General features: G+C 45.6%; 1 protein-coding gene across 1 annotated transcript in view; it reads right to left on the minus strand.

Moving 5' to 3' along the window:
* The window catches only part of AFF1 (ALF transcription elongation factor 1), a 101966-nt gene extending 83311 nt beyond the window's left edge, over positions 1-18655 (minus strand). The window contains exon 1 of the mRNA XM_059826794.1: positions 18556-18655. Coding sequence (XP_059682777.1) covers positions 18556-18572 — 17 coding nt within the window. The 5' untranslated portion in view covers positions 18573-18655. The remainder of the gene's footprint in view (positions 1-18555) is intronic.
* Positions 18656-21551: the final 2896 nt, after the last annotated feature.

Raw genomic sequence — 21551 nt, forward strand, 5'->3', positions numbered from 1 at the left:
CATTCACCTGCTTTTGCCTCGAAGTATCTTTTTGGTTGTTACTGTTGTTCAGTACAACCAATGTATGGGTAGTAAGTTTAAAGGCAGCAAGAGAACCATGCATTCGCAGTAGCAATCTACAAAAAAATGGCACGTAAAAATGAAATCAGGTTTCTATTTTGTTAAAATAGGCTCCAAAAACCTTCTACTGGCAAATCTTGGACATCTGAGAGATTAGGTAAAAAGGCTGTTGCAAACTAGTACTGGTTGAGAAAGAGCCAAATAATCAAGTAAGGCATTAAGAAAAACAGTTTTTGTCTTTAATATTGATTTCCCAGACCTATTTTAATTCTTTTTTTCACACAATTACAAGATTTTGATTCACACACAGATTTCCATCTTACCGATTGTAGGAAATAAAACCGTGATTGCTTAGACCTACCGTTTCTTCACACCAACTCTCCAAATGCTTTATTCCTGACCCAGCACAGAAGTACTTGGGAAAGCAAAGCCCAATGATCCCCCCCATGCAGTTACTGTTTCCCCAGGGTCCTCATAAAAACGATAAGCCTTTCAAAGAACCATCTCAGTTAAAAGGTCTTAAGAAAAAAGTAGGTTACAGGAAAGGAAAAAAAAAAATTAAATCTAGATTATAACAGCTATTCCATTTCAGAAAAACCCCAATGTTTAATTTTCCACGTGCAATCATTTTGCAAGTGAAATCAAGGATTCAAGTCTTAGAATCTATTTTTCTACCTCCGTTCTTTGAGTACCCATAAATGCTTACTGCAGGTGCAAGAAGTCAAACGCAGTAAATTTTCTACTTTAAGACGACATTAAAATTATTCAAGCGGACGTGCCTTTTGTTCACTGATTTTATAGAACTGGCTTCCTAAACGCTATTAAAAAAAGCCCCATTATTGTTCTCTGCTACACCAAGGAAGAATTTTTAACAAGATATATAGTTAGTAAAAATGAAAGTGAAATGTTTAGTGAGCAGCTGCTTCATGGGTCTGCATTTTAAATCTCTTCTCACATAATACTCCTCCTCACATAGCTAACACCCCTGTACATCCAGCCGAGCGAACACGTCACCGGTTTTCCGTAGGAGCCTGCTATCAGCTGACCTCACCCACGCTCGGCCACGCAGCTCCCAAGTCCATCAGCTGCATTGCCGTGCGGTCCACAGGTGCCAGCCACATCATACGTCCACTGCCAGACGGCGCATCTCATCCTCGCTTCACACCCAGCTCAGCTTCGGCACCATTTCTCCGCACGGAGCCCCTGCACGCTCCCCACACCGTGCCACGCGGGCAGAGCACCAGTTTCAGCATTACTTCGTCTTGCTTTGCGTGACTCACAAAGACACGCACGTACATCACAACGTATCTTTTGTCAATTCCTCTCCTGCGGCCACAAAACCATCCGTACCATTGTAGAGCACGTAAGCCTGTTCCCTTGAACACCTCCAAAAACCCCGCGTGTTTTTCAAAGGTCTCATTTCACTCAGCCCTTCCTGAATGCTGTCAGACAGTTTGCAAGGCTGGCAGCGAGACCGCTGCAGAGCCCAAGAGCCTTGCACCTCGCATTTCTCGCGCAGTCGGAAGGGTCCTCCTCCTCCGTTCTACCCTCTGCTACCATCCCAGCTGCGGGCTAACACGTCCTCCTGAGGCCCTACAGCTTAACGCAAATAAAGCCCAACGTAAAAAGGAACGTAACGTCAGCCTTCGCATTTGTTCCTTTCGCGACTGCAGACCTGAAGTTGTTTAAAGAATAAACTACACATCAAATGCTATCAGGGGTTTAATTTGCTATGAAGCATAAGAAAAGCAAAACCTACAAATACGAGCATTTGAAACCGTCCCAGAAATACGGCCACGTGCAGTTCCGCCTCTTGAATCTTTAACCCCCTGCAACCTATTAAGCACATGAGTAAATCTATAATATTTTTTGTGAGACATACTCTCTGCGCAAAATCCTTCTCAAACAATTGACTATATCAGACCTAATGTGCTATGGACAAGCACAGGACAGTACTGTAACTAATTTGAGATTAAGAAAAAAATGAAAGAATATTGAAGACCTAAATTCTTTCATAGGAATTAGCAGCAAACAGATCATGCACAAATGAAAAGGTCTCCTATTCTTTTGAGTTTTCCACTTACATAACAGCATGTACCGAGTAACAGGTTGGACAAGTCTTATCTGCACAGCAAGGACTAAGTAGGAACAGAAAGAGATTAGCAATGTTTGTAGAAAAGATCTGTTTATATGCTGAAAAGCCTATTTAAAAAAAATCTTTCCTGCAGTCTCTGCCAGACTATAATTATCCCAGAAGTATTTCCTAATTGTTCCATCAACACACACAAGCGCCTGTTCGTTTTCCTACGGTTTGTAACTGTTGCTCAATTTTATTAAGAGGCGCACATGCTCCGTAGCTGGGTACCTCTCTATGCTGGAGGTTCAAACTGCATTCGAATATTAGCCTGATGTCTATATAACAAAGCGTCTCATTGTCATTCAAAAGGACTTGGAAAGCGTTCAAACTATGCAAGAGCAATAATCCATGACAGGGTGCATTAGGCAGGTACCGATGCATGCCTAATGCACATTGCAAAGCATATGCCGCTCCAAAATACACTCTGAACTATCTTATCTTTCCTTTTTCCTGCTTTTTAAAAATATTTACATGCAGTTCTTTTTACACAAGCTATTACTTTTAGCAGCTACACACAGCTACTCCTTTAAGAGAATAATAACTAAAAAAAAAGCTACAAATCCTTTTTCCCTTCAATTCGGAACACATTTATTCAACAACTGATTTTCCAATTTAATAACAAAAAAAAAAGTCATTTTCCTCACATCATCTGAACCTCTCTCTATTTGAAAAGCTCCTATCCTTCCCTCGGTATTGGAAGCCGGATGAGAAACAGCGAACTGCTCGGCTTTACCATCGTGAGCAACACTTGCGCGCAGGCAGTGGGAACATCACACTCCGGCTCAGATCAAAAGCAACAGCTAGCTCCAGTTCCCAGGGGACGGCAGCGTGGGTTTGGCAGCACCGAGACCCACTGCAAACGCTGGAAACCTCTCCGACGTGCTTGGGGCGGGCATGGCGCTTGGTCTGCGCCTGTGTGCACCGGAGAGAGATCGGGTACGATCGGGTCCGGCGATCGAGTCCAACGGGCACGTGGGATGTCCCTAGCACCCAACCAAAGGCTTGAGCGGCAGAGGGGCTTCTGCAAGCGGGCGAAGTCAGGCGTCCTTGTTCTTAAGCAGCACGGGGAAACCACGCCGTAAACTATGGGAAAGGGGAGTGCCGGTGGGAACAAGGAGGCCACTTCCAAAACACTCACCTTGCCTCCCTGAGCAGCACGTGCTCTTGGAGCACATGCTCCCCGATAACCGTGCTCTGTTCTGGAGAGCACGCAGCTGTACACCAAAATAACTGCCAGCTCAATACCGAGCTAATCTTTTTTTTACCTGCTGCTGCCTAAACTAGATGAGACAGCCGAAAGACAGACACAGCTTCCGTAAGGACTAACGCGTCCCGAAAGGCTTGCGGCAATACAAAAAAAAGCAGTAACATCAATGTGCCTTTGAGCACATCTCCTTTGCTGCTTTAAAACACGAGGTATTTTTTGTGAACCGCGTAACACAGCAAAAGCCATGATTTTTACAGGGAGGCAGAGGGACAATGCATTTTCTAGCTGAAATGGCAAACTACTACATACCAGGAGTTATCTGCCAATAACTGGGCAATGTGCTGATTAATACTTTTTCTGGGTTGCCTAAGGACAGTGCATGCATGAGTATCTCGCCACTATTAATTAATCACTCTTTGTGCATTTATCCTGGTAGAATTTACGTGTTCCACACAACGAATACCCTGAATGAGGCAATTTCTACCTCCAAAAGCACTTACTATTGTCAGTTTATTTGCCCTGCTTAGCCTGATGCTCAGATTGGCAATATATCACCGTTCTTAGCAGCTGAAGTGTTTACCATCTTTCATTCAATATTCTTTCCTCCCCACTGTCCCCCCTGCAAGTACAGTAATCGTGTGCTCAACAGTCATTTACAGCACTGCAATTAAGAGATTATTCCATTAGGCTTTGTATTTCTACCCGGTTTTAGGTTTCCATTAAAAGCACTTTGTTAAACAACTGAGATACAAACGTAACGCAACCGCAGGAGTCTCGGGAGCAGATGCCTGTCAGGCAGAGCCCCTGCGAAGCAGCCCAGGAGGGGCAGGCAGCGCTCATGGGTCGACAGAGACCCCCTCCTCTCATACGGGGTCCCAAAACCAGGGACAGAACAGGTAGCATGACTACAGATGGAGCAAGCACTGGAGGAGCTGACCGCCTGCCAGGAGTTAGGGTGAAACTGGGGAAGAGTCCCTGGCTAGACGCCTATGTGCGGGACGAGTACCTCTGTAAACACGGCATCGTTGCTCGTGCCTCTAAGAGCAGAGCAAGAAACGTCAAGGAAGTTTTACTTCTGTAAAAAGCGACCGCTCCTGTCCCTTACGTTTCAGTAGGCATGCGGGGCTCGGGCATTCAAGTATTTCGGGCACCTCCAGCGTGCGTGCAGCCTCAGCCAATACATTTACCACCAAGAAAACCGGACAATGAAATACGTTTGCCGTTTCTGTGCGTGATTCCCCTCATCCCCCATTTTATAGTTTGTTCTTTGGTTTATTCGTGTTTCCCCCCACCCCTTCCTTCTTTTTCTGCAGCATAACTCTGCTGCTCTTTCCCAAGTCCTTGCCTTCTTGCTGATGTGTTTTAAGCCCGTGAGAACCAGAGGTGACTGGTGAAAGCCCCCCAAGCTTCACCACGTGGGTTAAGTTTCAGCCCTTGGAAACCATTAGTGCCGGTGAAGCCCTCGCGAAGTAAAAAGGCTGTGACAAATGAGGAAGACGCTCTTCCTCGGACCTTGGCACGAAGCACGTGGAGGGAACAGACGTTAGATGCAAATGGAAATTAGAGAGAGGAAGCTCAACTTTAGTCGTATTAAAAATACGCCTGTCTCAGCTATGAGAGTATATGGTCACATCACAGCAACTTCTCTTTCCTTCTTGAAGAGCAAAACCTGACAGCCAACTGGTAAAAGGCAACTAGTTAAAGTACTTGTTAATTACACTAGAGTTCTTCTAATTCCATTGGCTCCCACAGGCCCTGTATCATTTTGTTTCCAGCTTTAACCTTCTAAAGGATTGGTATCTTTCCAAGACTGTTCTCAACCAGCTGTCCTTTTGTCTGGGGAAACTACCACTCTTGAAGGAAGTCACGTCTGCCCAGACAATAATGGCGGTGATTTCGTGCCAAGCTCGCGACCAAGGCTGGAAAATTACACTGAAGTGCTGCAGGAATACACGGGAGGAGTTTCACCAGGCATACGCAGCATTTTGTCCACTCAGCGGTGACTCCGGACGTCTTCCAGGGATACATCGCCTTCTCTGATAAAACCCATCAGGGCCTCTGCCCTTATGAGTGTGTTCACGGCAACAACCAAGGACCTCTTCGAGTCCCTGTCCTCAACGCCACAGTGGCGACAGACAGTTTGGAAGGGGAATGAATCAGCACCGCCTCTCCCTGGGGTTCCTCATCCCCTGCCCTCCCACGTGTGTTCCCAAGGACACTTATTCATCGCCCTCAGCACGAGGCAGGAGGTCTGCGCTTTGCTCTCCAAGGGACCGAGCAGATGCCCTACAGTAATCGTTGCGTCAACCTTCTGAGGAAGGTTTTAAATTCTTCCACGTAGGCTGCTGCTTTTTCCCTCACCCCCTGACTCTTGTCTGTCTAGAGCTAAGTCCAGTGTCAAGCGTGGTAAGCCTCTTGAACAACCTGCTGCCAACCAGACAGCTTCCTGCGTCATCACGGGGACGCGCTTCCTCTGGATTGCTTCATCTCTCTGTAGTCTCTGGCTGTCCCAGAGATTCATTAATGAAGCGTCCACAAACACGATGAATAACAACCTCAACACCAGCTAACAACCCAAATAACCCAAGTAACATCCAGCCAGGTCATCTGTAGAAAGCTGGATATTTTCAAGAAAACACATGCTGATCACAGGGATTTGGAATAACTTTTTTTTTTTAAACCACGGGATAACTCAATCTCCCTAAAACCTCAGCACACACTTTCTAATACATTCTGCATCCTTTCCATCTTACTCAATTGCTTAGTTGTCACAGTTACTAAACATGCAACCACAAAAGAGTAGATGTTTTGCACAACAAACTTGTTATGCATAAGTATTTCTGGAAGCCACTTGAAAAACGGGAGGAAGGAAAGAACAGAGAGAGTCACTATTTCTGCATTTTCCTATTCCACCTGAAACTTTCCTTATACCCATCCGAGAACAACTCTTAGAATCCTTCCCAGCCAGCGCATTATGCCTTCACCCCAGGTTTTTTCACTGAACACAGCCCTGCTTAGAAATATGACGCTTGTAGCAACGCACACAACAGAGAACAAAGCAAACGGTAAGGTTAACCTCCCTCCCCTCTCCCACATCTCTCTTTCTCTCTCTCATGCGCACATGTAGAAGTCATTCCTCAGTTTCAAGCTGTGAACCAGGAACCCTTTTTGAGCACCTGCTTATACACACGCACATGCAAAAACCATCCTTCTTGTAAAAGCTCCAGGTCAAGAATTCATTTTGAGCACGGCTCTTTAAGAGGGAAGCTTTCTTGAATTGCACTTGAAAGCTTAAAGCCAAAGGAAACCAGAAAACCAGATACTGGTCCAAATTCCTCCTTTCACCAAAGTAGTTCATTGCCTTATAATACACGGTTTCAGCCTCTCAAAAGATGTGGAGGGAACAGACCAGCTGGAACCGAGCGTAAATGCTGAAGGCTACAATTTGGTCCCGAATGAGACCGACGCAGAAAAACCCAGAGGAACCCATGAAACTCAGAGCAGCAGCTGTAACAACACCTGCAACGTACACCCTGCCGAGCCCCGGCGCGTCGCCTCTCGCCACCGCCTCAGCTTCCAGCACACCCTCGACAGGCCCAACTCGCACAAACCATTTCAACCCTCCTCTGGTTTCCTACTTTCCATCGAGACTTCGCTGCGCATCAGCAGGATCCGAGATCTCTATGTAGTCAGTGCCTGCACCTCACTTGCACTCCATCTTATTTGCACTTACCAAAGGGAAAGAGAAGAGGTAGGCGTGAAAGAATAGTTCAAGGACCTTCCAAGAAAGCTGCATGACTTAATTAAAGACCTTTTAAATGCATCATATTAACCCCAGTGACTGCTACTGGTTTTTCAGCCCTCGCACTCTGGTTCTTGTGCGTTCAGGGACTTCTCTAGGGGAAAGAAAGAAATATTGAACAAACAAAGCCAAATCATTATTTGCTTGGCAGATTACTGTACATAAACCACCTTTAAAGTTGTTACACTCAAGTAAACATAGCTCATATCAATATCATCTGTACATTTCCGTCATTAGGCTGAGAGGGAGGAGGACGGCTCATTTTCAAGGAAGCAATTTTTTAAAAAGGAAACCATTAACTTGACATTTAATCAATGTACGAAGGAACAGGGAAGTAAAGAAGTAATCTTCCCAGTATTTCCCCCGTCCGTAAGTTGCATACTTTTTCATCTGCCCCATGCGTGACACCCCTCACCTCACCCACCAAATTAACCGCTAGAAAGCAATGGACCGTAGGAAAAAATGAAAGGACGGCTAAAACAGAAATCCATCAAAAGAAAAGCAAAAGATGGAGTTGGGACACAGAAAGAAAAGAGTTTTCTTCACAATGCCTTCTTTTATACGGCATTTCGATCAGACTTCTTCAAGGGGGGAATATTTTTAAACATGACTTTTGAGTTTTTCTTTTGCTGTAGCTGAAAAAAAAGGACTTTTTCTCCCCCTCCCCGCTGTTTTGGCTAGCACAAATGATTACTGCCAAATCGGAAAGCTACAGGAATAAGCACTCTTAAGGGAGCTAAGTGGGAACGGTACTGAATGCAAGACCCTTGACTGAGACACCGCACGCTCCATACATGTGTCTCTATAATTAAGTACAGCACAGATACCAAGTCAGTTCTTAGCGTAAGGACTGAAACAACTGTGTTTGGCCACAAAATGACAGAAGGTTCAGCTCAAAGGATGGAATCTCAACTAAGTGTTCATTAGATTTAAAAATTAACCCAGACCACATCTGGCTTTATAAGCATTACAGGATAGGAGGGGTTTTTTTTTTGTGTGTGTGTGTGTGTGGTTTTCTTTTCTTTGTTTTGGGGCGTTTTGTTTTTAAATAGCACAGTTCCTAAGTTTTCATGATAAATTATCTCACAAATTGTTCAAATAACGAAACAACATCAACACACACCAATACAGCTGCCAAAACAGAGCCTGTAAAGCTTTTCGTTGCAATTATCAGATTGTGTTATAATTGCAAACTGCTTTCATTTATTTAAGAATTACAGAAAGAAGGTTCTGGCTGTGAAATGCAGTGCTAGACTAAATCCGTTGTCTGCACTATAAGAGAAATGACCAGCAATAGGCTCCCTGCACGTAAATTCAGTCTGTCCCTCCAAAGACATATGAAAAAGGGATGTGTAGTAAGAGAAACCTATCTACTGTAGGTCAATTTGTTCAGTTTGCTTAACTGACTTGGAAAGAAAACACACTTCCCAAATCATAAGGAACCAGACTGATTCACGTATTTAAGTAATGGAAGAACCAGCTTGGGAGCCGAGTTTTAATGTTATCATTTTTGCAGACCGACAAATTCATCCATCCACTTGAATCCGCTGCGGTCCTACTCACGCAGAGTTGCACCGTCCGTGCACCGAGCAACAGCACTATGCCACGCTCAGCGACGCGCTAAGGCAGGTACAGAAATTCCAGTTTGGAGCTGTCTCGTTTTGGTTCGCTCGGAACCAAGTTGAGGTCATCCCATTTACCCACCAAGAGTTTGAAGCTGGTCTGGAAGGAGGAGGGAACAACAGCAACAAGAAGTTAAGGGCCTCTTCAGAGGGGAAGTCGCGGCTTTGCTGGAAAAAAGCTGTTAACGTTTTTTCTTCTCCTTTCCCAAGTTAAATTCTTCATGCCAAACTGGCTAGGCTGCCTTGTAGGCACAATTCCACGTATCTGCATAGAAAGTCTTTGATAAAAACTCAGTTTCCAGTGTGGCTTACTCTTGCACAAAAGGCTGCAGTCTGTAGATAAAATGTATAGCTATTCGCAACCAAACCTTAAGCGCACCTTTGTACTCAGAGATACCCATTTTTGTGAGAGAGGAATTTAAGCTAGTAACTCTCCCTTCAGCTGTTGTTATTAATGGTTCCCTAGTAAGCTACAAAACTGCTCAAAACAAACACTGGTATCCTGCTAAGAAAGTCTAGAAAGTAAAGTACATTTTTCCTCCAAATGAAACTTGCTGAATGATACGCTAAAAATAAAGGGTTTTTTTTCCATAGGTAACTTATGGAAAAAACACTAACATCTGTTACAGCTAGATGGCACGTCTCTACAGCATTATTAGCGTCATCCATGTTCTCTCTCAGCCTTCTCACTTGCTATTTCTTGATTACATTGTACCATCTAACTTACAAACTCTGAGTTTTCCCAGTAGGAAAGAATTTCTGCCAGCTCCTTCATATCTCACATCATTTTTATCCCGATAGCTTGATGACATTAAAAATTCCCCACACCTAGAAGAACAAAAGCCACAGAGAGCTTGATGACATTAAAAATTCCCCACACCTAAAAGTACAAAAGCCACAGAGGTATTATTCCTGTATCAGCATATGCTTTTAACAGGAAAGGCTGGGAGCACTGGTGTCATTTTGTTAGGAATAGAGAACTGCAAGGGAAAGCTTTGTGGCGCTTAATTCACTAAATGACCAAAAGTCTTTTTTCAAAGGTGAAACACTGAGTTACTGAATTTTTCCAAGTTAGCCAATTTAGGAAATTTTTTTTGTCAATTATTTTTAATGCCTCAGTGTATGAGTCAACTGCTTTTCACGCAGAATGCAATGGGGAAAAATCCTCCACGTCTCTGAATACCACATCTCGTTATTACGGTATTTCTAAAAGCACATTAGACTTTCTCAAAGAACAGAACACAGTTCTACCTATTTTTCTGTCTCTCCCCGATTTGGGCAGTTACACAGAATTTTCTTAAGCTCGAGACTGGCAGTTTTTTTACTTCTGTAGTCCATTACACAGAACCAGGCGTTTCCTCTCAGGAGAGTCACAAACACTAGCTAAGCAAAGAAAGCCTATTATTAGTTTGCTGAAGCCAGCCCATGTAAGATGGATAGGGGTTTGCAAACAGATAAAGATCATTACGGTGTTCCAAAACCTCGGCAAAGTGATCATATTCCCTTTAAATATTAAGGGACTCGTTCATCTGGTTTCCAGAATGAAAGTTATAGAATATCATGTGTTAAATCAGAAACCTAAAATCAAACCCAAGAATTCATCTATTGGAACATTTCTGAGACACAGAGCATCTAAGCAAGTGGAAAATCAGGAGCTTTCAAAAATGAATGTGCATAAAACATCCTCACAGACACAGGGAAAAAACCATATAAACTCCACATGCTTCTGAATTGCCATCCTTAAAGCTTTAAAACTAGATAACTCCGTTTGAAGGGAGAAGCATTGCTTCGAGTACTGCCCTAAGTTTCCTATCAGCCTGCACAAGAGACAACCATGGGGAAAGCATCCTACAGCAAAGCTCCCTCTCCAGACCGGGATGTACCTCAAATCTGGGTGTCCGCCAGCCAAGATCGCCCTGCAGCACAGACCGAGAATTAACCGCAAGCCGGGCTGCGACTGAAGAGTTTACAAGTGGGCTTGGCTTTCCGATAGCAAATACTAGAGGGAGGCACAAGCGAGAAAATGGCAAACAGACCAACCGTAACCGGGTTATAGCCTCCTCCGAGAAGGGCGATGAGTTTTATTTCTCATGTGCTAAAACTCGGGCAGTAATCGTAGTTTAGCACAAGAATCGCAAGAGACAACGTGGTGCTAAGTCTCAAGTGTCATCACATCATTTCTAGTGACTGCTTTCCATTCTCCCCATTTCAACCCCCAAACCAAGTACCAGAACCAAATGCAATCACCTCACTCATGCACTGAAGATGCAACACAACGGTTTAAAAAAAAAAAAAAAAAAAAGGAAGAGTAGCTGTACAGATTATTTTTGCCAAAGGACACCCAGAAGGAACAGGGAAGTAACTGCATTCCTCGTGTCGGACTATATTGCGCTAGTAGTGGAAAAAATGAGGTTCTCCAAAAGAGGCACATACTATGAACCCAATGATTTATGCATGAGGCATCTTCATTTTTCTATCTATATAAACCACAGGGGGTTTTAGTGCTTTTTTTAATTTATATAGACAGACAATTCTAGAATTAACTTTAAAAACAACATTAAAAGGCAGGTGCAACATTGCTGTAAAATTGAAGAGAGACTTTCAGGCTGGACTACAGGAAACATCACGGTCCCACTGGACAGAGATGGGTGTTTTCTTTCACCAGTTACGAGTTACCCGCTGGACAAAGCAGACTGTCCCGCTACAAGGGGTCTGCAGGCTCTCGGCAAAGAAGGGAGTGGCGATGGTCCAGAAGAGCTCTTTAGCCAACACAGCCTACATCCACCGTCTCATCCCCAGAAGCCATATGCCAGAAAAAGCAGCCTTATTCACCGATATCCCGGCGTTTATGCTAAGCTTTGGCCAACGCTGTTATCTCACCTCTGCACGGTATATTTGTTGCCTGTACTTTTAGCTATGCCAGCAAAACTTTTCAGGGTAAGCCTCGAAGCTGCAGTGACAAACAGACACGGTAGCCGTCAGGGACGGGGGCCTCTAGGTAATGGCAACGCCGCGGGAGCCTTTAAAAAAACCCAAGCAAACCTCCCTGCTCCGCAGCGCGGCTAGCCCGTGCTATCTTTCTGTTAGCACATGTTATTTTAGCAAAGGTATGAAGAAATAGGTCCCTAGCCTGACAGCCTGTTCTCAGCAGAACCACAGGCTTACTGGCACCGGGAAAACAACTTCTACTGGAACAGCTTGTTCTGCCGAGGGCTGCGGGGACAGGGAAAAGAGAGCAGCGTTTCACCAAAGCACTTCTAAACTGCCAGTGTATTCCCTGCCTTCAAATTAGGATGATTTTTCCAAAACAGCCTACTGGGGGGAGAGGATTCTTGAGAAATAGCTGCAGACCAGTTACAAGAGAGAGTTTCTAAGCTGTGTTTGCACAGACATATTATCTCGGTAGTATCTTTTTAAGCACAATCTATCAAACCGCAGAAGCACAAGAATACTGAAAGCCATTTCTTACCATACGTCCACAACTCTCCAAAGATGTAAATATCCCTTTACTGCTATACATTGGAATAATTCCTTTCAATTTCAGATGCTAGCAGATACCCATATTTCGAACAGTAATGCCCCTAACTCAGCTCAGGGAAGAGGCACATGCGGTCGTGCTCTCCCACATACCTCACATACGCACACCAGCTGCTGAACGCTACTGTGCCACGAAGGAGCTGTTCATACATCGATGAATACATCATTTGCTGCTTATAGATTACACAGTATACGGTATTCTAAGCAAAAAATGCCTAGAATAAAAATACTACCGTACGCTTGCGAGTTTGCTCTTTTGTTTCGTTTTAAAAAGGGCTTCTGCCGTACTCTTCCTGCTGAGGTTTTGGTGATTTGGGGGTAGGGGTGTTTTGTTGTTTGTTGTTCTTCGTTGCTTTTGTCACCTTTTTTTTTTTTTTGAAGAACAAAAACGAAAGCCACATTTTTTACAGTTCTGAGAATGAGCTTTACTGTTGTCTCTGAGGTTAAATATTAACAATCTCGTTGAACTTTAAAAATTAAAGCGGGGACACTCTTTTCTCTGATGGGTAGCGTTGCAAAAACAGCACTAAAGGAAAACTGTAGGTCAACTGTACAATAAACACTAGTACAACCAAAAATGACAACTCGACATGCTAAACAATATCTAAGCCTAAACTAATCCAGAAGACAAATGTCTTCATGAAGCATACGGCACGGGTGATGAAGGTTACCTATTCAAACCTGCCCGGACACCTCAGCTTGACAATGCTGAAAGCAGTATTAACAGCAGCAGAGCGGCTCCTCAAATGCAGGTTTGTGCCCGTACACCTGGCTTTTGCTCCCTGCCTGCCACCTCTCCCTTCCCCTAACAGGAATCAGGCAGCAAAAGAAATGCACTTTCTCAAATCTGTGCAGTAAAATAAGGTGTTTCTGCACCTCAGCAGCATACGTGAGAGCTGGGGGCTAGCTCCGCACAAAGCGGCCACCACAGCCGAGAGGAAAGCCGGGCAGGAAGGATTCTGCCTCTCGCTTGATTCTGTACAGTTCGAGAATGCAACTTCTCTTCCCCGAATTGTCTGTGAATATGCAACTGTGGAAAATCTGCTCACAGCACATGCAGTAGCTCTTGTCTGTCCCCCATAAAAGCATTCTGCTGGAGCAATGCAGTTCTATCTTAATCCACCTATGATAACACTGCATTTTGGAGCGATATCTGCCCCAGCCAGTTGCTCCACCCCAGCCAGCGCTACGTGTGTCTCCTCGTTTTTATCATGGACTCAGATGAACTGCAGCAGCCAAAACTGCAAAACGTAACATAGCCAGTACTTCTTTCACCATAAAACACCACAGGGAGGAAAAAAAAAACACCAAAACATCTCCATGCTGTGTTCAAGCCTGAACAGGATGAGTACTTTCGCATTTTTTTGGAGGCTCACGCACCTCTACGTTAAAGTTAACTCTTGCATCGTGTTGCTCACAAGCTGGGCAGTAAACCAGGCTCTGAGCTCCCGACCACCCTGCGCCTGAGCCAGGCCTAAGACACCCTACGCTCGGTGGAGAACTCTTCCTCGCTTCACTGTAGTCCGCCTCACGAAGAGCAATGTCTTCATGGTATTCCCCACGTACTTTACTGAGACAGCTTTTCTATTATATTTTAAAGGCATTTAAACGCTTCATGCCGTCATTCACTATGACTACGCTCAGAAGGAAAGCGCTGAGGAGAATTTATGCACTTCATTAAAAGCTTGTTTCCTGCTATTCGTGCTGCATCTTGCAGTTCAACTAGCAAATGATTTTGTCATAAAAAGCAGTGAGAAGATGCCTCTCTCTACAATACAGACTCAGACCCAGGAAAATTACGTGATCTAAGGAAACATTTATTTCCGTATCAGCTCAGGTATACCATGACAGTAGAATTTCAAAGTTTTCAAGGGACTATCACAACTTGGAACCTGCACTGCAAAGAAAAAAAAGAAGAATAAAAAAAAAAAACCCCAAACAAACCCAAACCACAAGCAAAAAAACCCACAAAGACAAAAACAAACCCCAACAAACCTACTTGAAAAATCCACTTCCCCGTGAGCATCTCTTCTCTGCGGGGGAGCTTCAGCTGCAGGCCTGCCCCAAAGCAATAGACTCCAGGCAATAAGGAGCGGTGAACTGAAAATCCCCAGCAGCCAGCAAAACATGCTGTGGATCAGCTCGGCATTTTGTTCTGGAGAAAATAGGGTTGTATTTCTAGACGCAGGGCTAGTAGCAGCGTACGAGCAAAACTGACGGGTTCACAGGATGTTTTAGCTTTCAATAGACAGGTAAACTCCAACAAGACATTGTTTCAGCCCTTCTTCGCCTACATCAGCTGACTGGAATGCAGCATCACCAATACTGGCATTTGCCTGTATCGACAGGACCCACGAAACAAATGAGTTACGAAACCTGTCTTTAGATCTGGCCTGGAAAGCTGTGAAACGACAGGGAACGAAATCAAGCTGCATCATTCAACGTAGCTTCTTCTCTGGGAAAAGCCTCGGTGTTATTCCCTTTCGAAGAAACCGGTTTGCTCGTTTACCGTGTTTTAAATGCAGATAGGGCCACATTTTATTTCTGCCCAGCGTCACCTTCTTTTTCTACCGAAATGAGCGGTACGGCCTTGTTTCAAGACTTCTGGGTTTAGCTGGTACGACTTGGCTGTAGGATGTGGAAACAGAGGGCTTTCCAGACTGCTGTCCATCATCGCCCTTCCCTGCAGGGCTGACTCGGGAGAAAGAGCACGCTGATCCCAGCAGAGATGACAGCACAACACTCGGATTTCATGTTGCTCTGACTGTGCTACTGTATTCGCCTACGTACAAAGATTAGGAAATTGCATTCATTCTGCATACCAGCAATCATACCAATCATGACCACTTCGAAAGGCAAGTTATATCACAATTGGAAATACTCAGCAGCCATAACAACAAAGTATTTATTTATCCACCAATTTTAAATAAAGTAAGTGTAATCAACAGGGTCTACAGATGATTTTAAATGATCCCAACCAGCGTGAGAAAAGCAGCCTACATCTTCAAAAAAGCAGCTATTCATCTAAAGATCCTCAGCTTGCAACTGCTGCGGTACAGCACACGTTTTAGTGAAGAAGGAAGCAGGAGAGAGATGGGCTCCGCCGCTCAGTTAAGGAGCCAGATCCTCATGCCTCACCGATGGCCGGCAGCGAGCGCAGGTGCCAGCCTGCCCCACACACCTCCTGGGGCCCTGCCGTACCTCACAGCAGCTGAACGGCACGTGAGGAATATCATACCACGTTTAACAAGAAAGTAAACTTGTCCTCATTCAGATCGATTCTGCTTCTGCTCGCACGTTCCTGAATATACCCTAAAAACCTGACACGAGCGCTGTTGCCCGGGGACACTACAGGCATCAGATCATCCGTGCGTTCCAGAAGCGAGTGCATAGAAAGCTACAGCTACAAACCTAGAGCTCAGCTAGCAACTTTAAAAAAAAAAAAAGAAAATCTACATTATACACAAAACAACGCTAACTGGAGGATAGTTTCTCCACCTAATGGCTCTAGATATAAGCTATTTACAGCAGCCATTAGTAGAAGCTGATCATTCTCAAACAACATACCCAACTCACCACGTAATCATTTCTTAAGATTTACTATTTTAACCAATGTTACGGCATCCATTAGCACATCAGTTTCTCAGTCATCACTATTACAGGTTTTAAAATGCCGAAGAGCAGCAACAGGCATGTTTTAACCCCCTTGTTTTCCTTACCCTTCCACCCTTCGAAACAGTGAAACCCAAATGCTAGGTGAGCTGCCCAGGATCACAGCACTGAAGCTGAAGGATGCAGGATTTTCTTGTTACAAACGAGCATCATCCCCAATGTCGCATCCCTTTCACTAGCTGAAACATACAGCGTGTGTGAAATAGCAAACCCAAGCAGATGGAGGAATGCCCGAAGGCCTCGCACAGAGCCATACCCAAAACGCTACAGTGCTCTGTATCGTACCGCCTCATCAGTAATTTAATGAGCTTGCAGAAATTAACTGTATTTTTTTTTTTTTTAATTTTTTTTTTTTTTTTTTTTTTTACAAAGGAGAAAAGAACATAGAAATCTCACCCACATCTTTTGTCAGCTACCTAGCAGAGTAAACCCTCTGACATGTTTTGGCAAATGAATTCTGGAGACATGTGGCCTCTCAGTCCCACGCAGTATAACTCCAGTTAAATTATTGTGAATATTAATTCATCCTTCACTGTTGAATAAAAGCTTCTACACACCCGCAAAGCACAAATCTCTTGGACTGATATGGATACCCCTGCTGACCTGTGCCACCAAAACAGAAATACCACGAGCACCAGGCTTTCTGGCAAATGTAACCTCTCTCCTGCAGGAGATTAATTTCTGCTGCTCATATTCACTCCTACTCTCTTTTGAATGTCTTAAAATGAGCAATAATCAGAGACTATAACACTGATCTTGAAGCATACGGAGGTTACCTTCTTACTCACGATGCTGAAATGCTCTGACGCAGTTTTACAGCTTGAGCGCCTTACAGCATCCTGACAACCGCAAAAGCCAACGCACGCGATGGAGAAGGGAGGGTACGGAATGGCAGGCGCACATCTTGTCTCCGCGCCCGTCTCAAACGGCAGGTGTGGGGCACGGTCCTTTCACCTACCCCGCGGTACTCAGCCCCATGGACCCAGCCCTTGGTCCATCTTCCTTGCTTTCAGTTTGAACCGCTGAACGTAGAAAACTTTATTCTCTGTGCCGTCCGCCTTACAGGTTAGGGATGCGGTTCGCTGACCCCGGTGCCAGCCTTGCCCTTGCTCGGCCAGTTTGCGGAGGCTGGGGGCTGCGCTGCTGGGACCCGGCTCCCACCTGCCCTCCTGCCACCCAAGAAAATGGCTGTGCGACCTCCGAGACATCAAGCATGTCCCTTGGAGCCAAGCCAAGCTTCAAGGCCAGCCAGCAGCACTAAGATTTATGCTGTATGCTCTCTTAGCATGCGGCCTATTAAAGCAAGGCGCTGATAATGCAGGCCAGTAAATCACACGAATAAGTGATCATACAAAGGAAGAAAAGATGCTGAAAAATTAAACCTTTGCCTCCTTATTAAGCACTCCCAGCCGCCCCACACGCAGTCCGCAGTCGGAGCTAGGGAAGAGTTCAGCTGTTAACGAAGCAATCAATCTTCCTGTCCTTCCTCCCCAAACCTCAGGGCTCTGTCATTTTGCTGTTTGTAATTTAAAGCCAACTCTTGGCTTCAAACCTGCAGAAACGCACCACCGTGAAAATACACCGCGAGTGCCAAACTTCTCTATAGGATATGCCACCATTTTAATTTTTTATTTTTTTTTTCCCCCTGCCTGGAGGAAAGGGGAGCAGGGTGACTGTTTGGTATGGGACTAAAGAGCAAAAAGAGGAGTTTCTCTCTTTGGCATTTCTGAAATGCCCATTAAAGCATCGTAAAAGCTAAAAGGCATTTAACAGGTACCTTAAATAGCACTGCTTCATCAACTACTATGACTTAAGGAAAGCTGCCTCTCCCATGCTGAGTGAGATATTTACTTTAGACAGGATACCCCCCCCAAAAAAAAAAGGCAGGCAAGAAGTTGTTTCTTTAAAAACAGTTGAAAAGCATTTAACCAGGATTGGTATATTTGCTTGACAGCAACTACTTGGGATCACCCTTTTTCATACTCTTCTCTCCAACCATTTTCTACCCCCCCCATCCAGGCACACAAGCAGACACAACCCGCTTCCATTTTATAGAGCCAGCTCTTCGGTCCAACCAAATATAAACCATTTACCTTTTAAAATACTGCTGTAAGCAATCGCAAAAACCTGTTTACACTAGGCGGGTTACAGGGGAAAAAATAAAACAAAATAAACACACACACCCCCCCCAGACAAGTCCACAAGGGAGAAGAAAATCAGTTTCAAATTGCTATTAGCTTGTTGGATTGGGAGAGACTTGACAGGGAGCAATTAAGACTTTGGTTTTCCTGTTAGAAGAAAGTTTATGCTGAGAGGAGGTAGTGGACACTTCAGGGAACAAAATACCCGAACAGAGCCTATCCAGGACGCGTCTCCGGACACGTATCTGTGAAACACGGTGTAAAAACCAACCGCAAACTCTGCCTCAAAAGGAGCGAGGGCATCATTAACAGCACCGGACCAGGAGAAGCCCTCAGAGAAACCCACCAAGAGCGATAAAAGTTATTTAGTGCCGTACCTCGACTGGGCAGCCATGGTGAAGTTTATACTGCCAAGCGTCCTCTCTCCATGAGCTCTTTCCCCAGCTGTCCAGGCTCTACCCCCCTGCCAAAAGCTTCTCTTCCATCTGCCGGCCGCCTTCCTGCCCGGTCCCCGGTCCCCGTGAACGTGCCCCTCCAAGATGTCACCGAGGCCGCGGCTCCCCGAGCCCCAGGCTCCCCAGCCCGGGCTGCCTCCCGCAGGGTTGGGTTACGCTCATCTTGATCGACATCCGGGCACCCGGGACCGCCCCCGGCCCCACGCACTCCCGGCCGGCGGGGAGGGGGATGCGGCCCTCGCACTTGCAGCTGGGGCGGGGGGGGGACACAGCCCCGCTGAAAAGACACGGGCTGGCTCGCAGGTTGCGAGGGTCAGCGCCGCACGCCGCCGGGGCCCGCCGCTCTTGCGGTCCTCTGCCGCTTTTTAGCGAGCGGGTCTTACAGCCGTTCACCCGCCCCAGGTGCCCTCACCGTGCGCGCACCTACCCCTTTTCGGCCAAGTCTTCATGGTACGACCCAACCTCCTTAAATGGCCATCTTGTGCTGTCAGGGCAGGAACACGGCAGGATTGGCTCAGAAGCGCGCGGGCGCTGCCGCCGCAGCCTATCGCTGGCGCGGCACCGCGGGGTGGGCGGGGGTTCCCGGCCCGCGACCACGCCCACGCGCTCACTGACGGCCCGTGCCCGGCGCCCGCAGCTCTCCGCGGCCTGGCCGCCCCCCCCACCCCCGGGAGGCCCTGCGCGCCCCGGGAGGCCCTGCGCGCCCCGGGAGGCCCTGCCCGGGCTCGGGGGGACCGAGGGGGCAGGAGAAGGGGGGAGGAAAGAGCAGACAGGTGAGAAAACCGGGAGATGTGGTGGCTGCGGATGCTGCTGCGAGTACCAGCCCCCCGCCCTCTGCCCCTTCCCAGGGGCGGTGGGGTTTTATGTTTGGTTTTGTGGAGAAACAAGAAAAAAAATGGCTCACATCCTTTTCAGAATTTTCAAGACAAATAGAGAACCCCAGACGTAAGCATGAATCCCACCTGGCCACGCAGATGTAGCAAATGAAAACCTGAGTGTACGACTAAACTTGCAGGTGCCCATGCTTGAAATTGCAGGCTAAGAAACTTTAAAAAAAAAAAAAAATATTACGCAATTTCTTCTGGGCTCCAGGCCTGAGCGCGGTTTGTAGACTCACTCAGAAAGCAGCAATACCTGTCCTTTGCTCTGGGTGTTCCCTGGCACAATTATAAAAACAAACTACTCCTGCAACTCCTTTCAACCAGTAATTAACCAGGTATTCAGCAGGCAAAAACATTCATCCAAGATCCCTTCAGCTCTTCTCAGCAGACTATATATAGCTAAGATTCCTACCAACACTGCAACAACATGACATTCCTCCTAATCCTCTGTTTTAAAGCACAACTTGTGTCAAAGTACTCGGCAGATACCAGGGGAAGAGTTTATACCCCATTCATGGCACACAATAAATGATAATTTTAAAAGGCCATTTATATAAAGCTTCTACAAGCGTATAGTTTTAAGTACGTAGTTTAAAAATATAAAAACAATCAGAAAATGTTTGGGTTTTTTTTCCTTTTCCTTGTCTTTGCCCAAAAAGGAAAGATCGTAAATAGAAAACCGCCAAAGAATGAGTGGCTCTGATTACAAAGGAAGCAGATAATACCATTGTTATATCAGATAATCATGGACTCAACTGCTCATAAGTGACTAGGGATTTGAGGCATCACCTTGATAACGGACAATGTCTATGATGAACTCCAGAAAAAAAAAAAAACAACACCCTCAAAACCCAACCCAAACAAACACACGCCATCAAAACCAAAACCCACACCCAGCATTTTGGGGAATAGTTCAAAGTCCTGAAAGTGCCGGTAAAAGCACTATCACCTCTGAAGACAAGACGACAATTCCACAGCGATTAGCAAATCAGGAAACCCACCACGGCTGGACAAAATACCGACAGAACAAGTTATCCAAGCAGCAGACATCCATCACTGGAAACGGTAACTGTAACACAAAACCCCCGACTCCCAGCAAAGCATACGTTTCACACTTACGCAAACGCTCACCCGCATACACGTTTTCTAACTTAAAACTAAGCCTGCAGAAGTAGCTGTTTAGTGCAAATTTCCTATGTAAATGAGGTAGTACAGAAGGCAGCGAGAGATGATTCCTGTGTATGTCCTGTGGGGCGAGGGTAACAAGATTAACATGAAATCCTCATACGAGACTTTTTAATAAGGGCATCTCCAAAGAGACCGGTACCAGTCTCATCAGGTTACGAACGGGGTAGGGAAGAGGGGTGCCCTGACTTGCCCAGCATCACCCGGGTGGCCAACAGCAAGGCCGAGGAGGGAAGACAAGCATCCCGATTGCAGCGGGGGTCTTCAAAGAGGCAAACTACTAGTATTAGCGTTGCTAACGTTGGTAGCTAACACTTCTTACTTCGCAGCATTTTATAAATTCACAGCACTGGGGAAGTATTAGAGCTCGGTCAAGAAGGAAGCAGAGCATCTCTCTTTTCCCTAGAAGCCTAATCCAGGCTCTTAACTCTGATAACTAGATACCAGTAACCACAAGACCTTTCAGCCAGGTTTATAACATGCAGTTTACCCCACATGGTAAACATGATAGTTTTGTCTTTTTTTTCCCCTTGGCTTTATTTGAAGAACGGCTCCAGTTATCTCAACTCCAGGTCTGGAGCTGACCATTCTGCCATTCACTGCATTGTACGAATTAAAACTCTTCTGTGAGGTACTACAGAAAAACAAGCTGGAAAATTCCTGTCTACATCCTCTTGCTGTTGCCTTCAACCGTGTCATAACCTGGAGGGGGCTTTTTGCTTAAGTGTTTTTATTTTGTTGAAGCTGAACTCATTGATTTTCTAATCAGGGGATTTTTATCATTTTCAGATAAGACACAACCCCAAGGAAACACACCCTACCCTCAAGCCCCTTTTCTACCAGGAAAGGGCC

This window comes from Gavia stellata, chromosome 19 (genome assembly GCF_030936135.1).
Source record: "Gavia stellata isolate bGavSte3 chromosome 19, bGavSte3.hap2, whole genome shotgun sequence".
NCBI lineage: Eukaryota > Metazoa > Chordata > Aves > Gaviiformes > Gaviidae > Gavia > Gavia stellata.